Source organism: Zootoca vivipara, chromosome 5, assembly GCF_965207765.1.
Source record: "Zootoca vivipara chromosome 5, rZooViv2.hap1.1, whole genome shotgun sequence".
In the NCBI taxonomy this organism is placed as follows: Eukaryota; Metazoa; Chordata; class Lepidosauria; order Squamata; family Lacertidae; genus Zootoca; species Zootoca vivipara.
In genome coordinates this window covers 42,543,755-42,564,271 of record NC_142588.1, presented here as the reverse complement: position 1 = coordinate 42,564,271, position 20,517 = coordinate 42,543,755, and the positions used below count along the sequence as shown (strand labels likewise).

At 39.1% G+C, this 20,517-nt stretch overlaps 1 protein-coding gene across 4 annotated transcripts; it reads left to right on the top strand.

Annotated features, from left to right (window-relative positions):
• Window positions 1-3,976: 3,976 nt before the first annotated feature.
• BUB3 (BUB3 mitotic checkpoint protein) lies at window positions 3,977-19,654 on the top strand. Of its 4 annotated transcripts, none has more exons than XR_015950215.1 (9): window positions 3,977-4,054; window positions 7,558-7,752; window positions 9,128-9,197; window positions 11,044-11,195; window positions 14,236-14,394; window positions 15,368-15,545; window positions 15,941-16,157; window positions 19,311-19,431; window positions 19,463-19,559. XR_015950215.1 is itself a non-coding variant. In XM_035138314.3 (8 exons), exons 2-8 carry the CDS (start codon window positions 7,558-7,560, stop codon window positions 19,318-19,320), a joined length of 981 nt encoding a protein of 326 aa, XP_034994205.1. In that variant the 5' UTR covers window positions 3,977-4,054; the 3' UTR covers window positions 19,321-19,654. The 4 variants fall into 4 exon arrangements, 2 of the variants coding, with proteins under 2 accessions (XP_034994205.1, XP_034994206.1); XR_015950216.1 differs by having other exon boundaries at window positions 15,941-16,161; XM_035138314.3 differs by having other exon boundaries at window positions 19,311-19,654.
• Window positions 19,655-20,517: the final 863 nt, after the last annotated feature.

Genomic DNA, 20,517 nt, shown 5'->3' with positions numbered 1-20,517 from the left:
ATAGGCCATACTGAAAAGAGTGGAGCTCACTTCCTCCTGCGGTTAGGATCAGGATTAAAGTCAGGAGAAAGACATGCAGGAAGTTTTAAACTTAAGATCACCATTGTCATTTAAGGATATTTAATAAACAGCCATTTTTGTATGGGCTCAAACGATCAAGAACCGATATTCCACATTAGGTACCTCATTTTTAAAAAGTTCAGGCTACACAGTCCATTACTAAATCCACCTGTAGTTACTGAATTTACACAGGTAAAACGCAGAGGAAGGCAGCCCCGATCCTGATGGTTTTTATTTGTAATGGGGGTTCTGTTCACGTCAGGGGAACTTCCCTTCTCACTTCCGCCCCAAAAATGTTCCCTGGGTCGCAGTCCTACCATCCCGAGTCTAAGCACATCTCCCGAAACTCTTAGTAGTTGCTGAGGTGTAAAAGAGGGAGACTCGGAAGAAAGTTCCACTGAGTTCAGTAAGACTTACTCCCAGGTAAGTCTGTATTGGACAGCATCCTTATTTAGAAAGAAAAAAAATCCATTGAAAGCGGCCTGATTTTCCGCTTAAGGTGCCATTTGGCTTAAATCGTTTTAACTGGCTTTGGATCTGCGCTGTTTAGAGGCATGCTACGTGATTCGCATCCAGCTCATTGATATTAACCACAGCACCACTTCTACTTCTGTGCCCTCCATCATAAAACCACAGATGGGGCGCGTTCTTCTTTCTCTTCCTCCACCCCCTCATTAAAGTGAATGGAAAATATAAGCTTCTACACTACAGATCCGGGTAAAAGCTTGCAAATGTCAAACGCATTCGGATCAAAGCGGCTCATGTATATAGTTATTTGAAAAGAAGATGAACGTCCATTATTAAGCGATCGGAGCTGACAAGTGTTTCCGGAAATGGGCTTTCTTCCTAGTTTGAGGTGTATTCTGTTAAATGCCAAGATCTCATGCCAGCTCCTTTTTAAATAGAAATGTGACATTATAACCAAGCCGTGATTGATCTGAGCGTTCACCCCAGCGCTGCAAAACACCTGCAGCCTCGGATGTGCCGAGAGGAGGAAGCGAATCGTTTAAACAAAAAGTAAATACTTCATCAAGTGTTATTTAAATTGCAGGCACCGTTACGTGGTTTATCACAGCCACCTGTTCCTTGGTTCGCTCAGGATCTTATAGAGATGACTATTTAAAATGCAATAAGTAACCACAATCCAGCTAAAATTACATTTACGATGTTTTAAAACGGAGAAGGGCGGGAATAACACCCCATATGGCCTGTGTAAAAAAAAGAAAAAGCTCGGTACGTTCTTTCGTGGAAAATATTATTTTTGAAATTGTTTATCTGAAGCATTTTCTCAAAAGCCAACGGGGGTAATTCCCTATTAAGTCCATGCACGGACCTTTTATCTCAGAAACAAATGAATTCAGGGCAACCTGGTCCTTCTATTTTAAACAAAAGATCTAGATAGAGCCTAGGGAATTTATTATTTATCCTTGACCGCGTAAGTGGCCGTAAGTTCCACTGTAATGCACGGGATATATTTCTAAAAAGTTTTCATTATGATCAAGGTTGTGTGTGAATATTTGTAACTAAATAAAGAAGAAGAAGTTTTTCAGGATCTCACTGGTTATGAAGTGTTAGTCATATTGCCAACAATGATTGCTTCCAGTAGGAGTACTTGGAATCAGTGCCCTTCCAATCTTTTCCGCCTCTTGACTTCAGACTATTACTACTTTCAGTTTCCTTGAATGTTTCGGTTTTGCCTCACTATTAATATCGAAGACAGCTTTCTCGGTAAAACATACCCAAAAACAGATGATTCGAATTAAAGTGGAATTTCAGTACAAGTTTATTGGATTTTAAATTACCCCTTTCTGTCACCCACATAGTACATAGCATCACAGACGTGCATGGTGTTTGCATATATTCGGTTTGCATAACTTAGATCCGTCACCCATCTCAATCGCACGCAGTGAAGCAAAACAAAACAAAAAAATCGTTTGGGGAAGAGCAATGGATGCATTTGGTGTTTCCATGCAATCCTTATCCTCGCATTGCAAATCGTAAATCCTGTGCATTATTGCAAACCTTGGAACTGGTCCAACACACCAGGAGATATTTAAAAAGTGTTTTGTAGGCCAGTGGCGATTCAGTGGAGAGGCAGGCAGTTTGTCTCTTCTATGGAAGCGTGCTCAGCCACCGCAGGATAGTAGAGGAAACTGTGGCCCTGCTTAAGTCAACGACATACTGGCCCCCAGAAGTTAGTATTGCACAGATCTCGTTGTTTCCATCACTTTTTAAAGGGTTGCAATCCTATACCCACTGACCTGGGTGTAAGCGCCATTGAATTTAGTGAGGCTTACTTCTAAAGTGTGTTAACCTGAAATCCTTCTGTGAACGGTTGCTTGCAGTTAATCTGCTTTAATTGCAAGCATGACTACACATAAGGATTTAGCAGGTTAAAAAGAGGGGAAACAATGAGATCTATACATTGCAATCTGCTTTAGCTGCGAGGTAGACTGATTAACCTTGGACCGTCAAGTGTCTCCTCGGCACCTTCTTTCTCCATCCGGGAACTATTCCCAACTTGCTGCTTCTGCGTCGATTCAACCGCGAGGCATCAATGGCAGGGCTATTACAATATTTTTTTCATGATCATCGCTCTCGCTATTAAGAGCATGCGCGTTTAATTTCCATCTGATACCGCTTGGACTTTTCTTTCAGAGGCGATTTGTCCTTTGTCCTGAACATGGGATTATGCAAATATGTCAGGATCCAAGAACTCAAGGTATTAGGAAGGGATTTCGAAAGCTGCCTCAAAGCGAGAGGCATTGAACAGAAGGAAAGCCTAGCAAGAAGAGTCAAATGCTCGTATTCTTAATTCATGTGGTATACATGTGCCTTAGTTGGCTTTAGATATGAAATTATAATATTTTGGCTGATATTTCTATACACATACTGAAAACAGTTCCAGCAATAGTTCAGTAGGAATCTTTCTATCAATATAATTGTGATAGTTACACATGGACAAAAGTGTGTGTATGATGTACGCACGTCTAAATGTTGAAATCCAAAGTATAAGGAAACGCGATGTAAATAAGAAGTGGGAATGAAAAAACTAAAAAAGCCTCGGGTTCCCCAGGCCCATTCTTCCCAGTTTTCTCACAAATTCATACATACACGTACATACATACATACAAATTCATACATACACGTGTACACATTTAAAGCCAAAGCTGCAAAACTTTTTAATTTGGAGTCGAACTGAAAACAACCTATATTTTAAAAAATCCCGTGCAGAGGAATTTTGGCAATCTTACACACACTCAGCAGCCAGATTCCATGGAGACTACTGGATGCAGGTTTTGCAGCGGTGTGTTTTTTGCTACACAATTGCTACGTAGTCGTGGACGGGGCTGCCGCATACAGCGATGGCGCGGCGGGTGTGTACACAGGAAGATAAAACCAGGGGGCTTATGGAGGCAGCGAGAGACCTACCGAACACTGGCCTATATGAGAGTTGCTGTGGTCGTAGGGCAACGGCCCAGATCCAAAGCGCTCTTATTTGGAGCAGAGCCATCTCCCTATGAAGACTACTAAGGACCTTCTTTCTGCCCAAACAGATTTGGCTTGAGCAGCCGCTTCCATTCATTCTCCAGCCAAACGGCTCTAGCGCCAAAGGCCTCCCCGTGGCGAAAGGAGCGCAAGGGTTTGCCCCAGAGAAGGACACGTAAGGAAGACTCAAAGAAGCACATGGGGCTTCTGTAGGCAGATATGGGGGGGGGCACTCGCCGAGGCGGCAGCGGAAGTCCGCGGAAGGGTAACTTGGAGACCGTTGCATGCTGGGCGTTGTAGTCGACGCTAGTCCTCGCGGAGCATGCCGGGCGTGCGTACGTGGGCCGTTCAGTCATTTTAAACCAACCAATCGCCGGCCTAGGCGGTCGCCGGAGCTGGGGCTGTTGGGAGTTGGCTAGCTGTTCGAGGCGCGCGCGCGTGGTGAGAGGAGGAAGGCGGTTGGTTCGTGTGTGTGAGAGGCCTCGTTGGAAAACTGGAGGACAAGGTAATAGGGGCGCCCCTCTTGTTGTTGTCCCCCATCGCCGCCCGCCGCCTTGGGACGGAGAGTCCTCGCACGGCCTGGGGGACTCTCGGCCATTGCCTCTCCAAACCCTCGGAGGGAAGCGCGGGATATGGAGGGCCCCCCCTCTAAACCGGAGCTGCGGGTCCTCCTTCCAGGCCACGCCCATTACACCTATTCACGCGTCATGCCCGCGCGCCCTTGCTGCCTGATTCCCTTTCTGAGAAATTGGGGTGGGGGAGGGGGGTGTTGGCCACCGCAGATTTAACGGTGCTTGGTCAGCTGTAGTGCTGATTAGCAGCGGGGAAAGGCATCTCATAAGGAATAACATTTAGTTAAGGAGTAATAAGCAGGGGGCATCATATGAAGGAACCCCCCCCCAAATACTCGAGGTTGTTCTTTAAGGTTTCTTCGTCGCTTCTGGGGTGAAACATTTATTAAGGGGGTAAGATTTTGTGCTGTAAAGACCGATGCTCGTTGAAATGATGGTTCAAGACAAAACCAGAGTTTTACTCAATCAGGCCAGTGGTCAGTCTTGTAAGGAAGGCAGGATTCTTAAGATTACAAGAAGCCATTGCAAGCTCTGTGACTCTTGCTCCCTAGCAACTGGTACCCAGGCTCTCAGCTGGTGGTTCTGATATGGCTACCATGAATATGAGGGACATATTCTCCAGGAGTTGGTGTAATATGGGAAAACAAGCAGTGGTTTAATCTTAAGAGTGCTTCTGTGTGGGGGAAATTCTCACATTTCTGGTGTACACTTTAAGAGATGCAGTTTGGAACTAAAAAAAGGGTTTTAGATACATTGTATAATATGGAATCAGTTATACTAGCACATTGATTTCTCTATATGCTATTATTTGATTATTATCATTCATTTCATTTCTATACCGCTTTATATTTTTAAGAAAAATCTCAAAGCGGTTTTGTTGTTGTTGAGTCGTGTCCGACTCTTTCTGACCCCATGGACCAGAGCACGCCAGACACTCCTGTCGTCCACTGCCTCCCGCAGTTTGGTCAAACTCATGTTCGTAGCTTCGATAACACTGTCCAGCCATATCGTCCTCTGTCGTCTCCTTCTCCTTGTGCCCTCCCTCTTTCCCAACATCAGGGTCTTTTTCAGGGAGAGTTCTCTTCTCATTAGGTGGCCAAAGTATTGGGGCCTCAGCTTCAGAATCTGTCCTTCCAGTGAGCACTCGGGGCTGATTTCCTTCAGAATGGAGAGGTTTGATCTTCTTGCAGTCCATGGGACTCTCGAGTGTTCTCCAGCACCATAATTCAAAAGCATCAATTCTTCGGTGATCAGCCTTCTTTATGGTCCAGCTCTCACTTCCGTACATCACTACTGGGAAAACCATACCTTTAAACTCCATGGACAAAAACAACAGGCAAAGTGGTTTACAGCATATTAGAACATCAATAAAACAATCCAGAATCAAACATTTCTGAAGAAAGTCAGATATAAAGTATACACAAAGCAACATAATTACCCGTAACAGAAAAGTAAAATATTATCTGAAAGATTTCAAAATAAAACATTGCAAAGGAGGTCAGCTACAGAATACATATTTAACACAAAGTTAACAAAAAAAAAATCATTGCTAAGTGAAGTCATATATAAAATGCACATTTAAAACAGCATATTTAACAAGGAAATGAAATATAGGCATGACACGGCTGTTTGGCAGGCACAAAAAGATGGGGCAAAAGAATCAATAATTAGGGTTTGTTGTCAGGCATAACAATGTCCCTCTGGTCTCACCAGGAGCCTCTTTAGTAGGGCTGGCTGAGTCTGGGCCCCGCTCCCTAGGCCAGGTGGAAAGGGCCTTGCAGAGAGCGGCCTTCACGACTCACAGCAGGGCAATGCTAAGCACTGATGTTCTCAGATCCAAAATAGCTTGTGCACAAGCAATGTACGAGAGCAGATTTTGGCAATGCTGCTTCTCCTCCCACCTTTGTTTTTGGGCCACATTTCTACTCTTATGGGGATATTTCTTCCTTTTTTTTCAAATAAGATGTTACATTATAGGCTGGTCAGTAACTTTCCAGATACAGTGGTACCTCGGTTTATGAACACAATTGATTCCGGAAGTCTGTTCATAAACTGAAGCGAACTTTCCCATTGGAAGTAATGGAAAGTGAATTAATCCGTTCCAGATGGGTCCACGGCGCTCGTAAACCGAAAATTCGTAAACCGAGGTGTTCATACTGTTCCACTGTACCCTGTTTCTCATATTTTAAGACATACCCATAAAATAAGCCATAGCAGGATTTTTAAGCATTCAAGGAATATAAGCCATACCCCGAAAATAAGACATAGTGATAGGCGCAGCAGCAATGCCGGCTGCGGCAGGAGGAGGAGGAAAAAAATAAGACATCCCTTGAAAATAAGCCATAGTGGTTTTTTTTGAGGAAAAAATAAATATAAGACATGTCTTATAATATGAGAAACACGGTATTTATTAGAATTTTTTTTATATATTCAGAGTCAATGTAAAATTTTATGCATACAGTTCAGTAGTAGCTTAAGGTGGTATCTTTCTTATGCTTCTCATTTTTTTTTGTAATTGGCGAAAGTGCTTTTTAACCATAGTAAGTTGTGATTAACTAAAAAATGCTTAACAGCAAACAGGCATTCTGAAAACTTTTCCCAGGCTTAACAAAAAGTTTGCCCACATATTCCTGAGGTATCAACATACAGTTGTATCTTCGAAGTCGAACAGAATCCGTTCCAGAAGCTGCAGAAGCCCTGTCGGGCGTTCGGCTTCCAAAAGAACGTTCGAAAACCTGGAACACTCACTTCCGGTTTTTGATTGTTCAGGAGCCAGAACGTTCGACTCCCAAGGTGTTGGGGAGCCAAGGTATGACTGTACTTGTGTTAAATACTAGAAAAGTGGGTAACAAGAGATGACAGCCACCAAAATTATAAATAGGAAATGCTTTGCAAAGTACTTAATAGAATGTAGTTAAATTGGGTTGGCCGCTGTGAGAACAGAGTTCTGGACCAGATGTGGGACCAGATGTGGCAGTGGCCCGATCCAGCAGGCTTTTCTTGTTGATGTAATTCAGGGGTCCCCAGACTTACCGGGCTTCGCCCAGAGGGCAGGGGAGTGCGCATGCGCACACGCACATGGTCGGAAAAAATTCGCCGAAAATCGCTTGTGCGCATGCGTATGGGCCTCCCCCGACCCGGAAGTGCACCGGAAATGACCTCTTCTGGGTCGGGAGAGGCCCATACGCATGCGCACAAAGGATTTTCGGCGATTTTTTTCCGATTTTGATTATTGCCGCCGCGCCGCGCGTTGTAAGAGCGGGCGGCGGCAGCGGGCGGCGGGGGTCGTCGCGGGCCGGATTGGGAGGCCAATTGGGCCGCATCCGGCCCGGGGGCCGTAGTCTGGGGACCCCTGATATAATTTCTCTTAAATTCTACCAAAGATAATATAGAAAAAATAATAATCTATAAATACCTTTTGTATTATCTTATTCAGATGACTGGGTCAAATGAATTTAAGTTGAACCAACCACCGGAAGATGGAATCTCATCAGTGAAATTTAGTCCTAACACATCTCAGTTTCTGCTTGTTTCATCTTGGGACACTTCTGTTCGATTGTATGATGTTCCTGCCAACACCATGAGACTCAAGTATCAACATACAGGAGCTGTACTTGACTGTGCTTTTTATGTAAGTACTTTTTTATTACTTTGTGGTTTTACTATTGGAGTTATAAGAAGGGGATGCAAGGTATAATTGACTTAATTAGTAGATTACTGAAATCTTTAGGCTGGATTCCAAAGTGGCATGCACAGGGTTTTGCACACACCGGGTTTTAAACTCCTCCCACCTGACAAGAAACTACCTCTTGAAGACTGGGAGGCCCTCTGGAGCAACCCACCACCCTTTCTGTGCGCAGAAGCACTTTGCACTTGCACATGGGCTTCTCTGTATCTGGGCCTTTTATTAATGATTGAGCTATAAGTTAAGTATGCCTTAAGTTATGTAAGTTAAGCTTGTTTTGATGCTTGTGTGGGACTGATGTTTTGTTGTATTGGGGAATGAAAAAAAGAATGCTAAAGATAGTCTTGCTCTCCAACATCTAGTGAAAACTTTTAAAAATACAAATTACCGTCATCATTTTTTAAAAGGTACCCTTGCTGAGGTTTTTGGTAATAAGTCAGTTTAACAGGTTAATAATTAATTTTAATTGGTTAAGAGAGATGGCTGAACAGAATTGTTCAGTTGATTGACAGCTTTGTTTTTAAAACTACAGTACGTATTTTGATTGTAAGCCTGTATGGAAAACTGGGAAACCAGTAAAATTGTGTGGTATTAGTGGTCTTCTGCTCATGCATTACTTCTGCTTTGTCCTCCACTCTCTAGCCCCCTGAATATCCCCAATATTTTCTTTGGAAGGTCTGCCAACCCACTGGAAGAGAATGTGGTGGTAGTGGTAATACGCAAAAATGGGACATTCTGTTCCATGAGCAGAAGTTCACTGCACAATTGGGTGGACATCACTGGATGTCACCCACTGTCTTTTGATCTTTTTGTTGCCTAGTCAAGTACAGTATTTCATTCCTATATAATAGTTGTGCTGCAGGATTTCATCAACATGGATTATTTTGGAAGCAATATCAGATTAGTATTGTCAAACACATTTAATAACTGAGAATTTATTTCCCAATCTTCAGTTCCATAATTTTGTGTGTAGCCTTTGCCCCAGTGAAGGAGCCGAAGCCATTTGCACAGGGGTGGGGTTCCAATTCCTCCCACAGTTATAGTAACCATTGTGGGTGACCTTTGGCTGTAGTGCTACTGCTGTCATTCAATCGCCCTGTTCTCTTGTGGAAATAAACTAAAATGGGTATGTAGCCAGTAGGAGAGCAGCGCCATCCCAGATTCTTATATATATGAGTTTGAAAGGGTCATGGTTTGTTGATCCTTTGATGACACTGTTGGATAAGACTTGTTAAAGTAAAAATAATGCCTTTATCAAATATTTGTTGGTTCCTTGGAGTACAGATATAGAACGTAAGTGACTAACTTTCTTCTCTTGAAGGACCCTACGCATGCCTGGAGTGGAGGATTGGATCGGCAGTTAAAAATGCATGACTTGAACACTGATCAAGGTAAGCTAATTTATATGTATAGTAGAATCGGCAGAAGTAGGAGAAAATAGATTGTTTTTCAACAGTAGATTAATTCACTGAAAATAGTGTCGTGAAATAGAAAAGTACAGTAATGTGACTGGAATTCTTACGGTATAAATACAGACAGCATTCAAGTACAATTAAATGTTTTTCTTTTCTGTACAGTTCATATTTACTACGTCATTTGGTTTTATGTCTGCACTTTCTGTAACTTCCATTTATTTCTGTATAGTGTTGCTCTTGATTTTATTTAGCGCATTTAAAGCTTTATTAGTCAATGCAGATTTTTATGATAAGGAAAGAGTTAGTATTCCATGCTAAGAGCACTGTGGTATTTTGTCTTTAACTGAGTATATAAAAATATTTGCAGGGTGGTACATTTTTATTTAAAAACAATATTTTTGTTTTATTTACAGTTCTAGTCTTGAGTGTTGCGGAAGGGAAACTATCAATTTTGCTTGTATGACTTTGTTCTATGCAGTACTTTTTCTATCCTTGATGGTTTCACTTGTTCTTTTCCCTTTAGAAATGTATTTATGGGCTATTTAAACCCTCCCCCCCACTTCGCTTTTACAGTTGTTTAGACTTGCCTGATATTTTGGCAGAAGGGCATTATTCCGCGTACATGTGCATATGAACTATGAGTTCATAGAGTAATGTGCGGGGCTTGAATTGTTTTAAGGGACAATGGGGAAAATGCTGTAAACGGATAGCTCAGTTGGTAGAGTTATGAGACGTTTAATCCCATGTTGTGCAAAAGATTCCTGCATTGCAGTGGGTTGGACTAGATAACCCTTGTGGTCCTATCCAACTCTACAATTCTGTGATTCTAAATATGAAATCCTTAAACTGATTAGACTTTTTTTGGGTGGTAGAGAAATCTGGGGGACATCTGTTGAATGAGATTTTGAGGTGTGAGTATGATTGCACGTTCTTACTTGATAAGAGGACATTTAACATCCACCCCCTTTACAAATACCCTACAATATTGATAAATAGTCATTGTAGTTGATGCAGGGATAATAGGATCAGACACCTAGCTGTTTGGAAGCAGAGTAACTGAATGTCAGAAAAGCTGCTTTTCATCATTGTAGAGGATGAAATTAGATGCTGTGACATTGTAAATGGATAAGAAGTTTCCAGGCAATGGTTGCTTGATGTCTTGAAAGTTATTGGAGAATTGAGTTTGGAGGAGAAAGCTATTTAGAATAACTTCTAGAGGATTAAAAAAAGGTACTGATTTCTTTCCTAACTTGGAGAAAGAATCTGAAGTATTATAGGATTAGTATTCAGCATCACTTTAAAAGCTTCTAAAACAGTTTAATACTACAGGATACATTGCTAAAATGGATGATGCTGTGGAATAAAGGTTTATTGACAGTTTTGTTGAAAGTGCCTAATTACTCACAAGTGGCAAAGACATGAACTAATGTGGTCATGCTACTTTCACCTACTATTAGATCTTTCAAACACACCATTCATGACTAGGATTTTCAGAGGACCCCAACAGAGTTAGGTGCACAAATCTCTTTTGTTCATTTGAAAATCTCTGCATGGGTACCAACACCCCCCTTAAGCTTCTTTGAAATACTGAGTTGATATCTATTAGTCTACATTTAACACTTCAGAAGTGTATGTCTATTGAGAAGATTAGAGGATCAAGCGTCCTTTGAAAGATGTCCCAGCATGCACGTACATTAGTGAATGGTATATCAGACTGTTACCTCTGTATGAATATTGCTTTGTCCTTTTTATTAAAGTTGATTATCAAAAATATAGTGCAACTAGGTGTTCAGATTATTACTAATCTTTTTTTAAAAAACAGACAATCTTGTTGGCACCCATGACGCTCCTATCCGATGTGTTGAATATTGTCCAGAGGTGAATGTAATGGTAACAGGAAGTTGGGATCAAACAGTCAAGTTATGGGATCCAAGAACACCTTGTAATGCAGGAACATTTTCTCAGCCTGAAAAGGTTTGTATTTAAGCAATTTACAGTACAATACTTTGTGTGCCTACTCAGAATTAAGCCCTATTAAGTCCAATGGAGCTCTTTTTTTAGTAGACTTGCATTTTTTATGTGGTTAAGGAATACATTTGAGCAATTAAAGTATTAATATCTTTCAGATCAGTTCATTGTTTGCATTAAAAATTTATAAACACTATTAATGAGGGTAAAATTACATACTTAAGTGAGTTTTTGCATGATTAACAAGTACTACTTAAATACCAAAAAAATACAAAGTTTAACTCTTTAGTTATTCTCAGTAATTAATGCAAGTTTAGCTACACCAGGAAAATATAATGGCACAAACCTTAGACTTGTGTGCTCCCCACCCCCACACAAAGGGACAAGATTTAAAGTTTTAGTCCTCTTTTGTTTCTAAACTGCTTTTTTTCTATTGCTCCATCTTTAGTAAACTGGTTTTCAGAAACCATTGTTTATTAACAAACCAGGATAAGACTTGGGTACAATATGGAGATCCTTTTGCTAAAGCTATATTCCAGAAATCCAGCTGGTAGTATTGCATATGTTATATTGTGGTGTCAATACACTTATATAGGAAGGGCTTTATTGGTGCATCCATTTATGCCAATGTAAACAGGAAATTTTGACCATCACAGCTTGATTTCGTTCAGCTTCTTATTCAGGGTCCATGAGTAAGGTCCAAGCAGCTGATTTGCAGCCTGCTGTAACTTTGGCTTACAAGTACTGTAAACAAAGTGATGGGAAAAAGTTACAGTCAACAATAAAACTCGAGTTATGCATTTAAGAGTAACTTGAATTGTGCAACTTTTATTTTAGCATGTTAGTATAGCCTTATGGTATGAATAGCTGCATGTTTTGATAAATGGATGAGATGAGGCTTTAACTTCAGCTCACTAAACAACAGTTGCATTAACAGTATTTAAGTTTTTATTTATGAACTCTTGCCAGTCTTCATTTTCATAGGCAGATACATGCAAATGTAAAACTTTTTAGTTTTTGTCACTACTTTAAATACTTTCTAATCACAATGGTGAGCTGTCAGTCTAGACCACATCATGTCTAAATAACCCAGTACTGTGGGCACTACATAATCTGAATCTATTGGCAAGATCTTTGATCAGAATAAAAATGTGTTGTTTTTTACTTGTGATTTATGGTTGCATGTAGCATGTAGAAAACTGTGATGAATTGCTTGCAGAATGCCATATAATAGACAGTCACACTGAATCAAACTTCTTATTGGTATAGCAAGGTTCATTATGTCACTTTTTTAAATAGTATCTCTGATAAATGTGTATACCTAGCCTATTTCATGATATTGGTTTCATTTGATTTATGGCTATGGGGTGCTGTAAAGAATACTTCACAGGTATGACACCAGTCTGTAAAGGAGATTTAAGGTAGTTTACACTTCTGATGCAGTTTTTCCTGTATATATTTTTCCATAACATGGTTTTTGTGTTATCACATTTTATACTGTATGCATTCTTGTATAGTGATTTGCTTTGTGTCACTGTTGTATGAGCCATTGACAATTCATCATCAATAATAATAATAATAATGATGATGATGATAATAATTTATTGAATTTATACACCGCCCTATTCCCAGAGGTCTCAAGGCAGTTCACAGAACAAAATCAAAATAGAAAACCACAAAATATATAATCAAAATAAAAACAACCCACCCCCAACCCACATTTTAAAAGGACATAGGATCAATCAAATCAACCAAAGGCCTGCTTAAAAAAAAGAATGTTTTTGCTTGGCGCCTAAAGGTTTATAATGAAGGTGTCAGGCGAGCTTCCCTGGGGAGAGCATTTCACAGACTGGGAGCCACTGCAGAGAAGGCCCATTCTCGTGTTGCCACCCTCTGGACCTCTAGGAGGAGACACATGAAGAAGGGCCTCAGAAGATGATCTCAGGGTCTGTCTGGGTAGGTTCATATGGAAAGAGGCGGTCCTTGAGGTATTGCAGTCCTGAGCCGTTTAAGGTCAAAACCAGCACTTTGAATATGTAACTAGTAACTGTTACTTGAAAGAGTTTTACCTGATAACAGATTAATTGCTTAGTAACATAACATTTGTTTTTAGTTTAAACTGATTTAAGCAACATTTTCTAGTTTACCACAACAATTACATTTTTATTGGTTAGTTATGCATGCTGAAATGGCAAGAGTAAATAAACAGTTGAGTGTTCAGTGTAATATTTTTTGATGTTCCTACCAGCAAATTTTTCTCTCTGTGTAATTGACAGGTAGGTTATTGTTTTCTAAAACAGTAGATAAACTGTTTCTTTAAAATTATTTATGTAATCATGACATAATATGACATCGTAATATTACGTGATAAGAGATTGAGAGCAATCTATGAGCTTGAGCACTATCTCACCTTACTTCTTGCAGACGGATCTTCCCTTTCCCACCCCACATTTTATTTAAAGAATTTAAATTTACTTTGTGCTTTTGGGGCCTACCAACAATCCATACGCACCTGGTTTTTTAAAAATTATTTGTGAGTATGTACTAACAATGGTTAGCTACAAGCCACAACTATGATTATAAATGTATATGCAATCCATAGTTTGTGCTAACCATAGTTACTGAGGATTTGTGAAAGCTGGGGTTAGATGAATTGGCAAGGACATTGTTATAACTTGAAGGGTAGAATTAGCTTTTTAGGTTTAGGTTGGTTGGGGAAAGAATGGTCTCCCTTTGAGGATGGAGAACTCTTAGCAGGGACAAGATAGATATAAGAAGGAGGACAAACAAGAAAAATTGCATCTCTATAGCAAGGCTTAGTATGTAAAATTTTGGTATTCTAACATGGGTATTATTGTATAGTCCATGTAGAATGCATTTTAGTGTTTCATGGAGAGTTAAGTCTGCTAGTCTTTTACTTTTAAAAATATTTTGTCATTGAACATGTTAATGGAACAGGTAATATTTTCCTTCTACCACTGCTAAAGTAGAAATCCCAGTACTGAATCTGGAAAATGTAATGCCACTTTATAACTTTCCCCCCAAGGTGTATACACTGTCTGTGTCTGGTGATAGATTGATAGTGGGAACAGCTGGTCGGAGAGTTTTGGTGTGGGACTTGCGGAACATGGGTTATGTTCAACAAAGAAGAGAATCAAGTCTTAAATATCAGACACGTTGCATCAGAGCATTCCCTAACAAACAGGTATTTAAATTATGCTGCACTATTTCAAATGAAAGTTTGTAGAAAAAGTCTCAATTATACCAGCTTTTGATATTTTTGATTATCTTGACTTAAAAAGTTTATTTTGAATCTTGCTAATTTTATTGCTGTCTCTAAAACAAATGATATATTTGCTGTGCTTTCCTAAGGAGGTTTTGAAGCTGCTAATGGAGTTGGAAACTAGAGGAACTTTAATATTGTATTTAATTCTAAAATTATCACAGAGCACTGAATTATGCAGGAGCAGTAGACTGGCATGAATGCCATGCGCCAAGAAAATTAGTGTTCTGGGAAATACTGTTACAGGATTTAGATAAAAAACTATTTGCTTAGGAGTAATTTTCTGTGCTGGGCATGGCTCTTTCCTGGATCTATCAAAGCTACAAAGAGAATTAACAGAAGAACAAGAGTGTCTTTGTTTCTCTCATCATTCCCTTCTCTGGGGTTCAATGTATTGTTTGGCCATTATTTTCTGCTCTTCTTGAGGTGGAAAAAATATAAAGGAAAACCCTAACAGACTTTTATTGATGTCAGATAGCAAGATATAGCTAGCAGATAGAGAGTTGTCTTATGCAGAGGAGGCATTAAATGAAAGTGAATTTTGTTAGATGTTATTTATAAGCAAAAGGGTTCCTCCAATGATGTCTCATTTGGAATCTGTTCTCACTTTCTAAGAGGCATTAGTGTGTGCCCTGATTAATGTCAGAACTGGAATGCAACATTCTTTATCAGGACACATTACTAACAGAAAAACCTATAATTCCCTTTGGAATCTTCTCAGACATTTTCACAAACCTTGAGGACTCAGAGTGCACCTGTGCCTCTTAAAAGTTAAATGTGACATGCAGAATGGGTTATACACATCTTATAAATGTTTCATCGATATAGAGCAGTTCATAAAGAAAAAAACCTTATGATCAGTCATTGAAATAAGTGAGGATTCTGTGTCCCATAGGGCTATGTGTTAAGCTCTATTGAAGGCCGTGTTGCAGTTGAGTATTTGGATCCAAGTTTGGAGGTACAGAAGAAGAAATATGCTTTCAAATGTCACAGATTGAAGGAGAATAATATTGAACATATTTATCCAGTCAATGCCATCTCTTTCCACAATGTCCATAACACTTTTGCTACAGGTAACATGAAACTTTCTTTTTTCTTATTAGTGCTGTTAGTTGATAATTCTTCAGTTATATTGACCAAGCAGTCATCTGAAAAGCTTCACTTGTTCTGTGATTCTTTTAGAGAATTTGAGGTATCCTGTCTTTAGTTCTCAAATATATAATTAAAATTTAAGCTGAAAAATACAGTTTCTACTTTGTAGTTGGTTTGCATACAGTACTTGTAAAACTGGTAGCATTGTTTGATGTGAAAATTTTCTGCAATAATTCAGAACCTGTTTTATATCCTGTACCATGTGCTTCTCCCATTAAATAACTGAAATTTCCTTGCACTTTCTAATTACATTTAATTGCACAGATATCAATAATGCTTGTTTCTGCTGCTTTGGCTCTTTGCAATCTATTTGTAGGTGGTTCCGATGGCTTTGTCAATATTTGGGATCCGTTCAATAAAAAGAGACTCTGTCAGTTCCACCGCTATCCTACAAGCATAGCATCTCTAGCCTTCAGTAATGATGGAACCACCCTTGCAATCGCATCGTCATATATGTACGAATTGGATGACGTTGAACATCCTGAAGATGGTATCTATATTCGGCAAGTGACAGATGCCGAAACAAAACCCAAGTGAGTAAGTTTCACCTGTATTTGAGCTTTTTCTACCGTTTATTCCAGGATTTATTAATTTTCCTAAATTCATGAATAGCATTATTGATTCCTGGTAGATAGTGCAGCTTGACAGTAGGACTAGAGTTGATTTTATCTTGTTCTCCCCAAGCTTTCAATATCCGTAGGTTGATAGACGGCTGGTGGATAAAATTGTCTACTTGTTTTGTGGGAGAAGAATGTCAAACTCTCATTCTTCTTGAATAGGAGCTATTATATGAAGTCATGGCATTATTGCCAGCTCATTGCTTTAAAATTAAGTTGAAGAATTCAGGATAATACATATGAGAGAGTCTAATTATATTAGGATTTTTAAGATTTTGAACTATTGGCAATCTCTGCACATAGATCTAGGCTCCTCATCTACAATACACCAAAGCGGAGCTTCTATAGTGATGGTTTAAATTATAAGAAAATAATTTTGAAATGGTATGTGTAACTCTTTAATGTCCAGAATTGTGCCATGTTTCCTGGTAAAGAAAATACTAGTTTTTGTTGCACAGAGCTAAAATGAATTTAGCCTAAAGCTAAATACATTGTGATTTTCTTTCCCTCAGCACATTGGAGTTTATATCTTACATTCAGTTTTGCCACTTGAGTATATTACAGTGCTAAGAAAACGCATATGCCTGCAGTGTTTGGAACCTCTGTGGGTATTAGCTGGTCCCACTAGCCCCACAGCTGCTTGCTGTCTCTCATTAGCATATTTGCCTTCAGGAGGGTGGGGAGCAGCAGATATGAGCACATTTGCCTGTAGGGAAAGATAATACTGTATGCAAAAAGGCCTTTATGCTGTAGTATTTACAGGGATGGGTAAACTCCGACTCCTTGCTTGCTGGAACCCTATGATCTGCCTATCAGACCTAGGTACACAAGAACAGAGTGCTTCTGAGCCCATTCTGAACCTAGGAATTAGTTTTTAGGGCCAAAACTGAACTGAGATTAAAAGAGACAAGCATTTCATTGGGGAGGGGAGCTCCATTGTGCAAGTGAAGTCTTTGCATAGGCTTTCATTGATGGGGCTCATTGGGTGAATCCCACCCAATATGTTTTCAGACTAGATTAGTTAGTGATGAACTAGCGCCAGGGATACCCAGGCCAGTCACCACATCTCATTTTAATCTACTTTTCTGGGGTTTTTTGAGGATAAAGTAGAGAAGAATTGTGTACACCAAAGTGTTGCATCATGGTAAAGGATGCAAATACGAGACAAGGATATGATTATGAAAAATTGAACTAAAATGAACAATACCAAATTACTGCAGAATTTCTAAACTGGTATTTACAGTTGTGTTTACAGAAACTAATAAAAAAGGCAAAACCTTTATTTAAAGTTTCTACCTTTTTCTCTTTATATTTATAGGCATAATTATGTAAAATTCTGCAATTTCCCAAACTTTAGTATTTGCTGTGTGATAGAGGAAGCTCATACTTGTGTCATGTAGAGAACCTGCAATGATCTTTACACCATTGGAGGCTTTGAATTGTGTTGTGTTGTGTTGGATTCAGAGTGATACTCTGAAAAAAACAGGGATCCAGCAGAAGCTCCTGTTGAAAAGTGGGGGTGATTTTTGCTGATGTCACCTCTCACGGTGTTCCAGAAGGTCTTCCAATCCTCTGGATCAGTTTTTCTGGGAATGCAGGGGAAATGAGGAAACAACAAAAAACACCCCTCTCCTTTTCCCAGTAGGAGCATTCCAGGCAGACTTTTGCTTATAAAACTCACTGTATAACTCTAAATATCTTTGTTTCTTCATTACAAACTTCATTATATAACAGTGCAGTCCTAAACATGTCTACTCAGAAGTAAGACCTATTGAGTTCAGTGTGACTTACTCCCTGGTAAGTCTGTATAGAGTTGCAGTACAGGCTACCTTTTCCCAAACCTCTTTTACCTTAGGTCGGGTTCATCACATTTGACTTAATCAGCCGAAGATATTGTTCAGATATTGTTCGTATTGTCCTCTCCAATCTATGTTGAGTGAGATACTGACAGTAGAACATTTAGTAATGAATATTTCCTTTATGTTTAGCATAAGGAAATTGCTGTGCTGCTTCTGGGAGTACTATAAGCACTCATGGTATTTCAAATTCTTAAGAGCCAGCATCACAGTTCTACTTTCTAGGCATAACCAGGACTTAAAAGTATATTTTAGATTTTTAGTCAATTTCTCCTAGCCTTGACTTTGTCATGGTATCATCTTTTACCCTAATATGAATGCGACTTGCCAAAATCAGTATAGTGGGATTAAAAAAATATATATTTTGAACTACTTCCCACATTACACCATGTTAATGGGAGTGCTCCTGCAGATTACTTGCATTAATGAGAATTGTAGCATGGGAAGCAGTCTTCAGTCGATTGAGGGTCTGACCATATGACTTTGATTTCAGCTGTTTCTATCCTTGCGTTGTATTTGCTAATTATAGGGATGCTTCGTTCTGCTTTCTGAGGAGGTTAATCTTCAATTAAACAATATTTCCTCTTGGCTGTCCATTATTTTCTGAAACAGATGGTTCATCATTTCCTGGGCTGTTAAACACAGCAAGGTTAAGGTTAGACTCCTGGGAATTAGTTAGTTTTGAATCTTATTACAGGATGTAGAAGCAAAACTAATAAGAATAGTACTTAATAACATTTTGTTGCTGCAAACAATTATTTATTAGCAAACAATTGATCCCAGAAGGGCAAATTGTTTGAGTCGGTAATGAGCTGAGACAAGGCAGAGCATATCTGTGTATTCGCAAAATAATTGTAACGTAATTGCAATGCATTTAGACAGGCATCTATTTGGACTTCTTTCTGCCTTTAAATGAATTTCTGAAACATTAATATGCTTTTCAGACATGTTGCTTATGCCAGTCTTCAGCCAGACACTGAAGAATTCTTGTAGTGATCCATAGAAGTTAACTTGTGCCAAGTGATAGTGTCTCCTAAATTAGAGCTTTTCAGCTTCCAGTTGCAGACTTTTAATTGTTAGATTTGGAAAGGCAAAGAAATGACATGTATGATGTATGAAGGTTTATGTCAAATTGGAACACTTCGTTGAAAATTTATTTGCAATGTTACGAAAATTCAGATAGTTCTCTGAGCCATGCTTCTTTATTTTGCAGGTCTACTTAACTTCCGACACAAAGCTTCAGTAATTTTCTCTTTCAAAGTACGTCCACTTGCTCGTTACAAGGCTAGCATAAAGCAAATCCTGGATTAAATGCATTAAATGAAGATACATTTCCAATAATGCTTTCACAGAAAGTAGTATTTTGTGTAATCATTCAGTATAACTTTCTTTTATTTTTTAGCTTATCCATGAAACACTGTTTTCTTCAGTCTGGACGGTAATAAACTTTTCTGTTAGTTGATTCCTTTGAAATACGTTATTTTCTAGTTGAACTTTTGTACTTATTTAATAGTAGTTTAAATAGTTTAATAAATGCAATTTTCAAAATAATAATAATGTGATCATAAGTCTTGTATTTATCAGTGGGGACATCTACTTTTTAATTTGTTATCTTTTTGGGCGTGGTAGGATGAACTACATACTCACTTTTATGTTGAATAAGGGCTCTCTTAGGTTGGCCAAAGGCTTAGCTTGAAAAACCTTAGAAGCACACATTGTTTCCAGCTCTTGCAATTTACCTTTGCAAATTGTATTTTGTCTTCAGCATGGTGTTGGAAGATGGCAAAAGGGGGATTTAAGATGTGTAGTGCACCATTAAAGAGTGATGTCAGCATTTCAGAAGTTCTTTCTCAGAAAAGAATAAAATGGTTTCAGACATTTGCAAGAGAACTATGATTTATTGCATATTAATGTATTTATATTCTGCTACTTGGTAACTCTCAAAGCAACTTTATTGATAATACGCAAAAGAAAAAAAATACAAAGCAACCCAGTTAATAAATTCCATAGTAATAGCAAGCAAAAGTGATAAAGGGCGAATCATATTAGAAGTCATCTATGTACATTCCACCCAGCAACACTTCAAAACAATTGTGAAACATTATTAAAGCTTATAAAGACCTGGTGGTAAGTAAATTGGTAGGATTTAGGAACCCAGCTGTTTTAGAGACGACAATGTTTAGACACATGTTGTCAGAGGTTATTGCGGCTACTCTTAAGTGACGACACCACACCTGCTTGTCTTTAAGGTGGTTTTTATTGTGCATTCTATTTACAGTGCAAAGTGTCTGGAAAACATGTCTGCTTAGTCTGAGTCAGAACCTTGCAATGGCTTCTTTCTGTTTCGTGCCCAACATAACAGCTTGGGAACCCCAGAGCGCCTCCCTCTTGTCCTACGGGGTGCCGTGCGCCTCAATTCA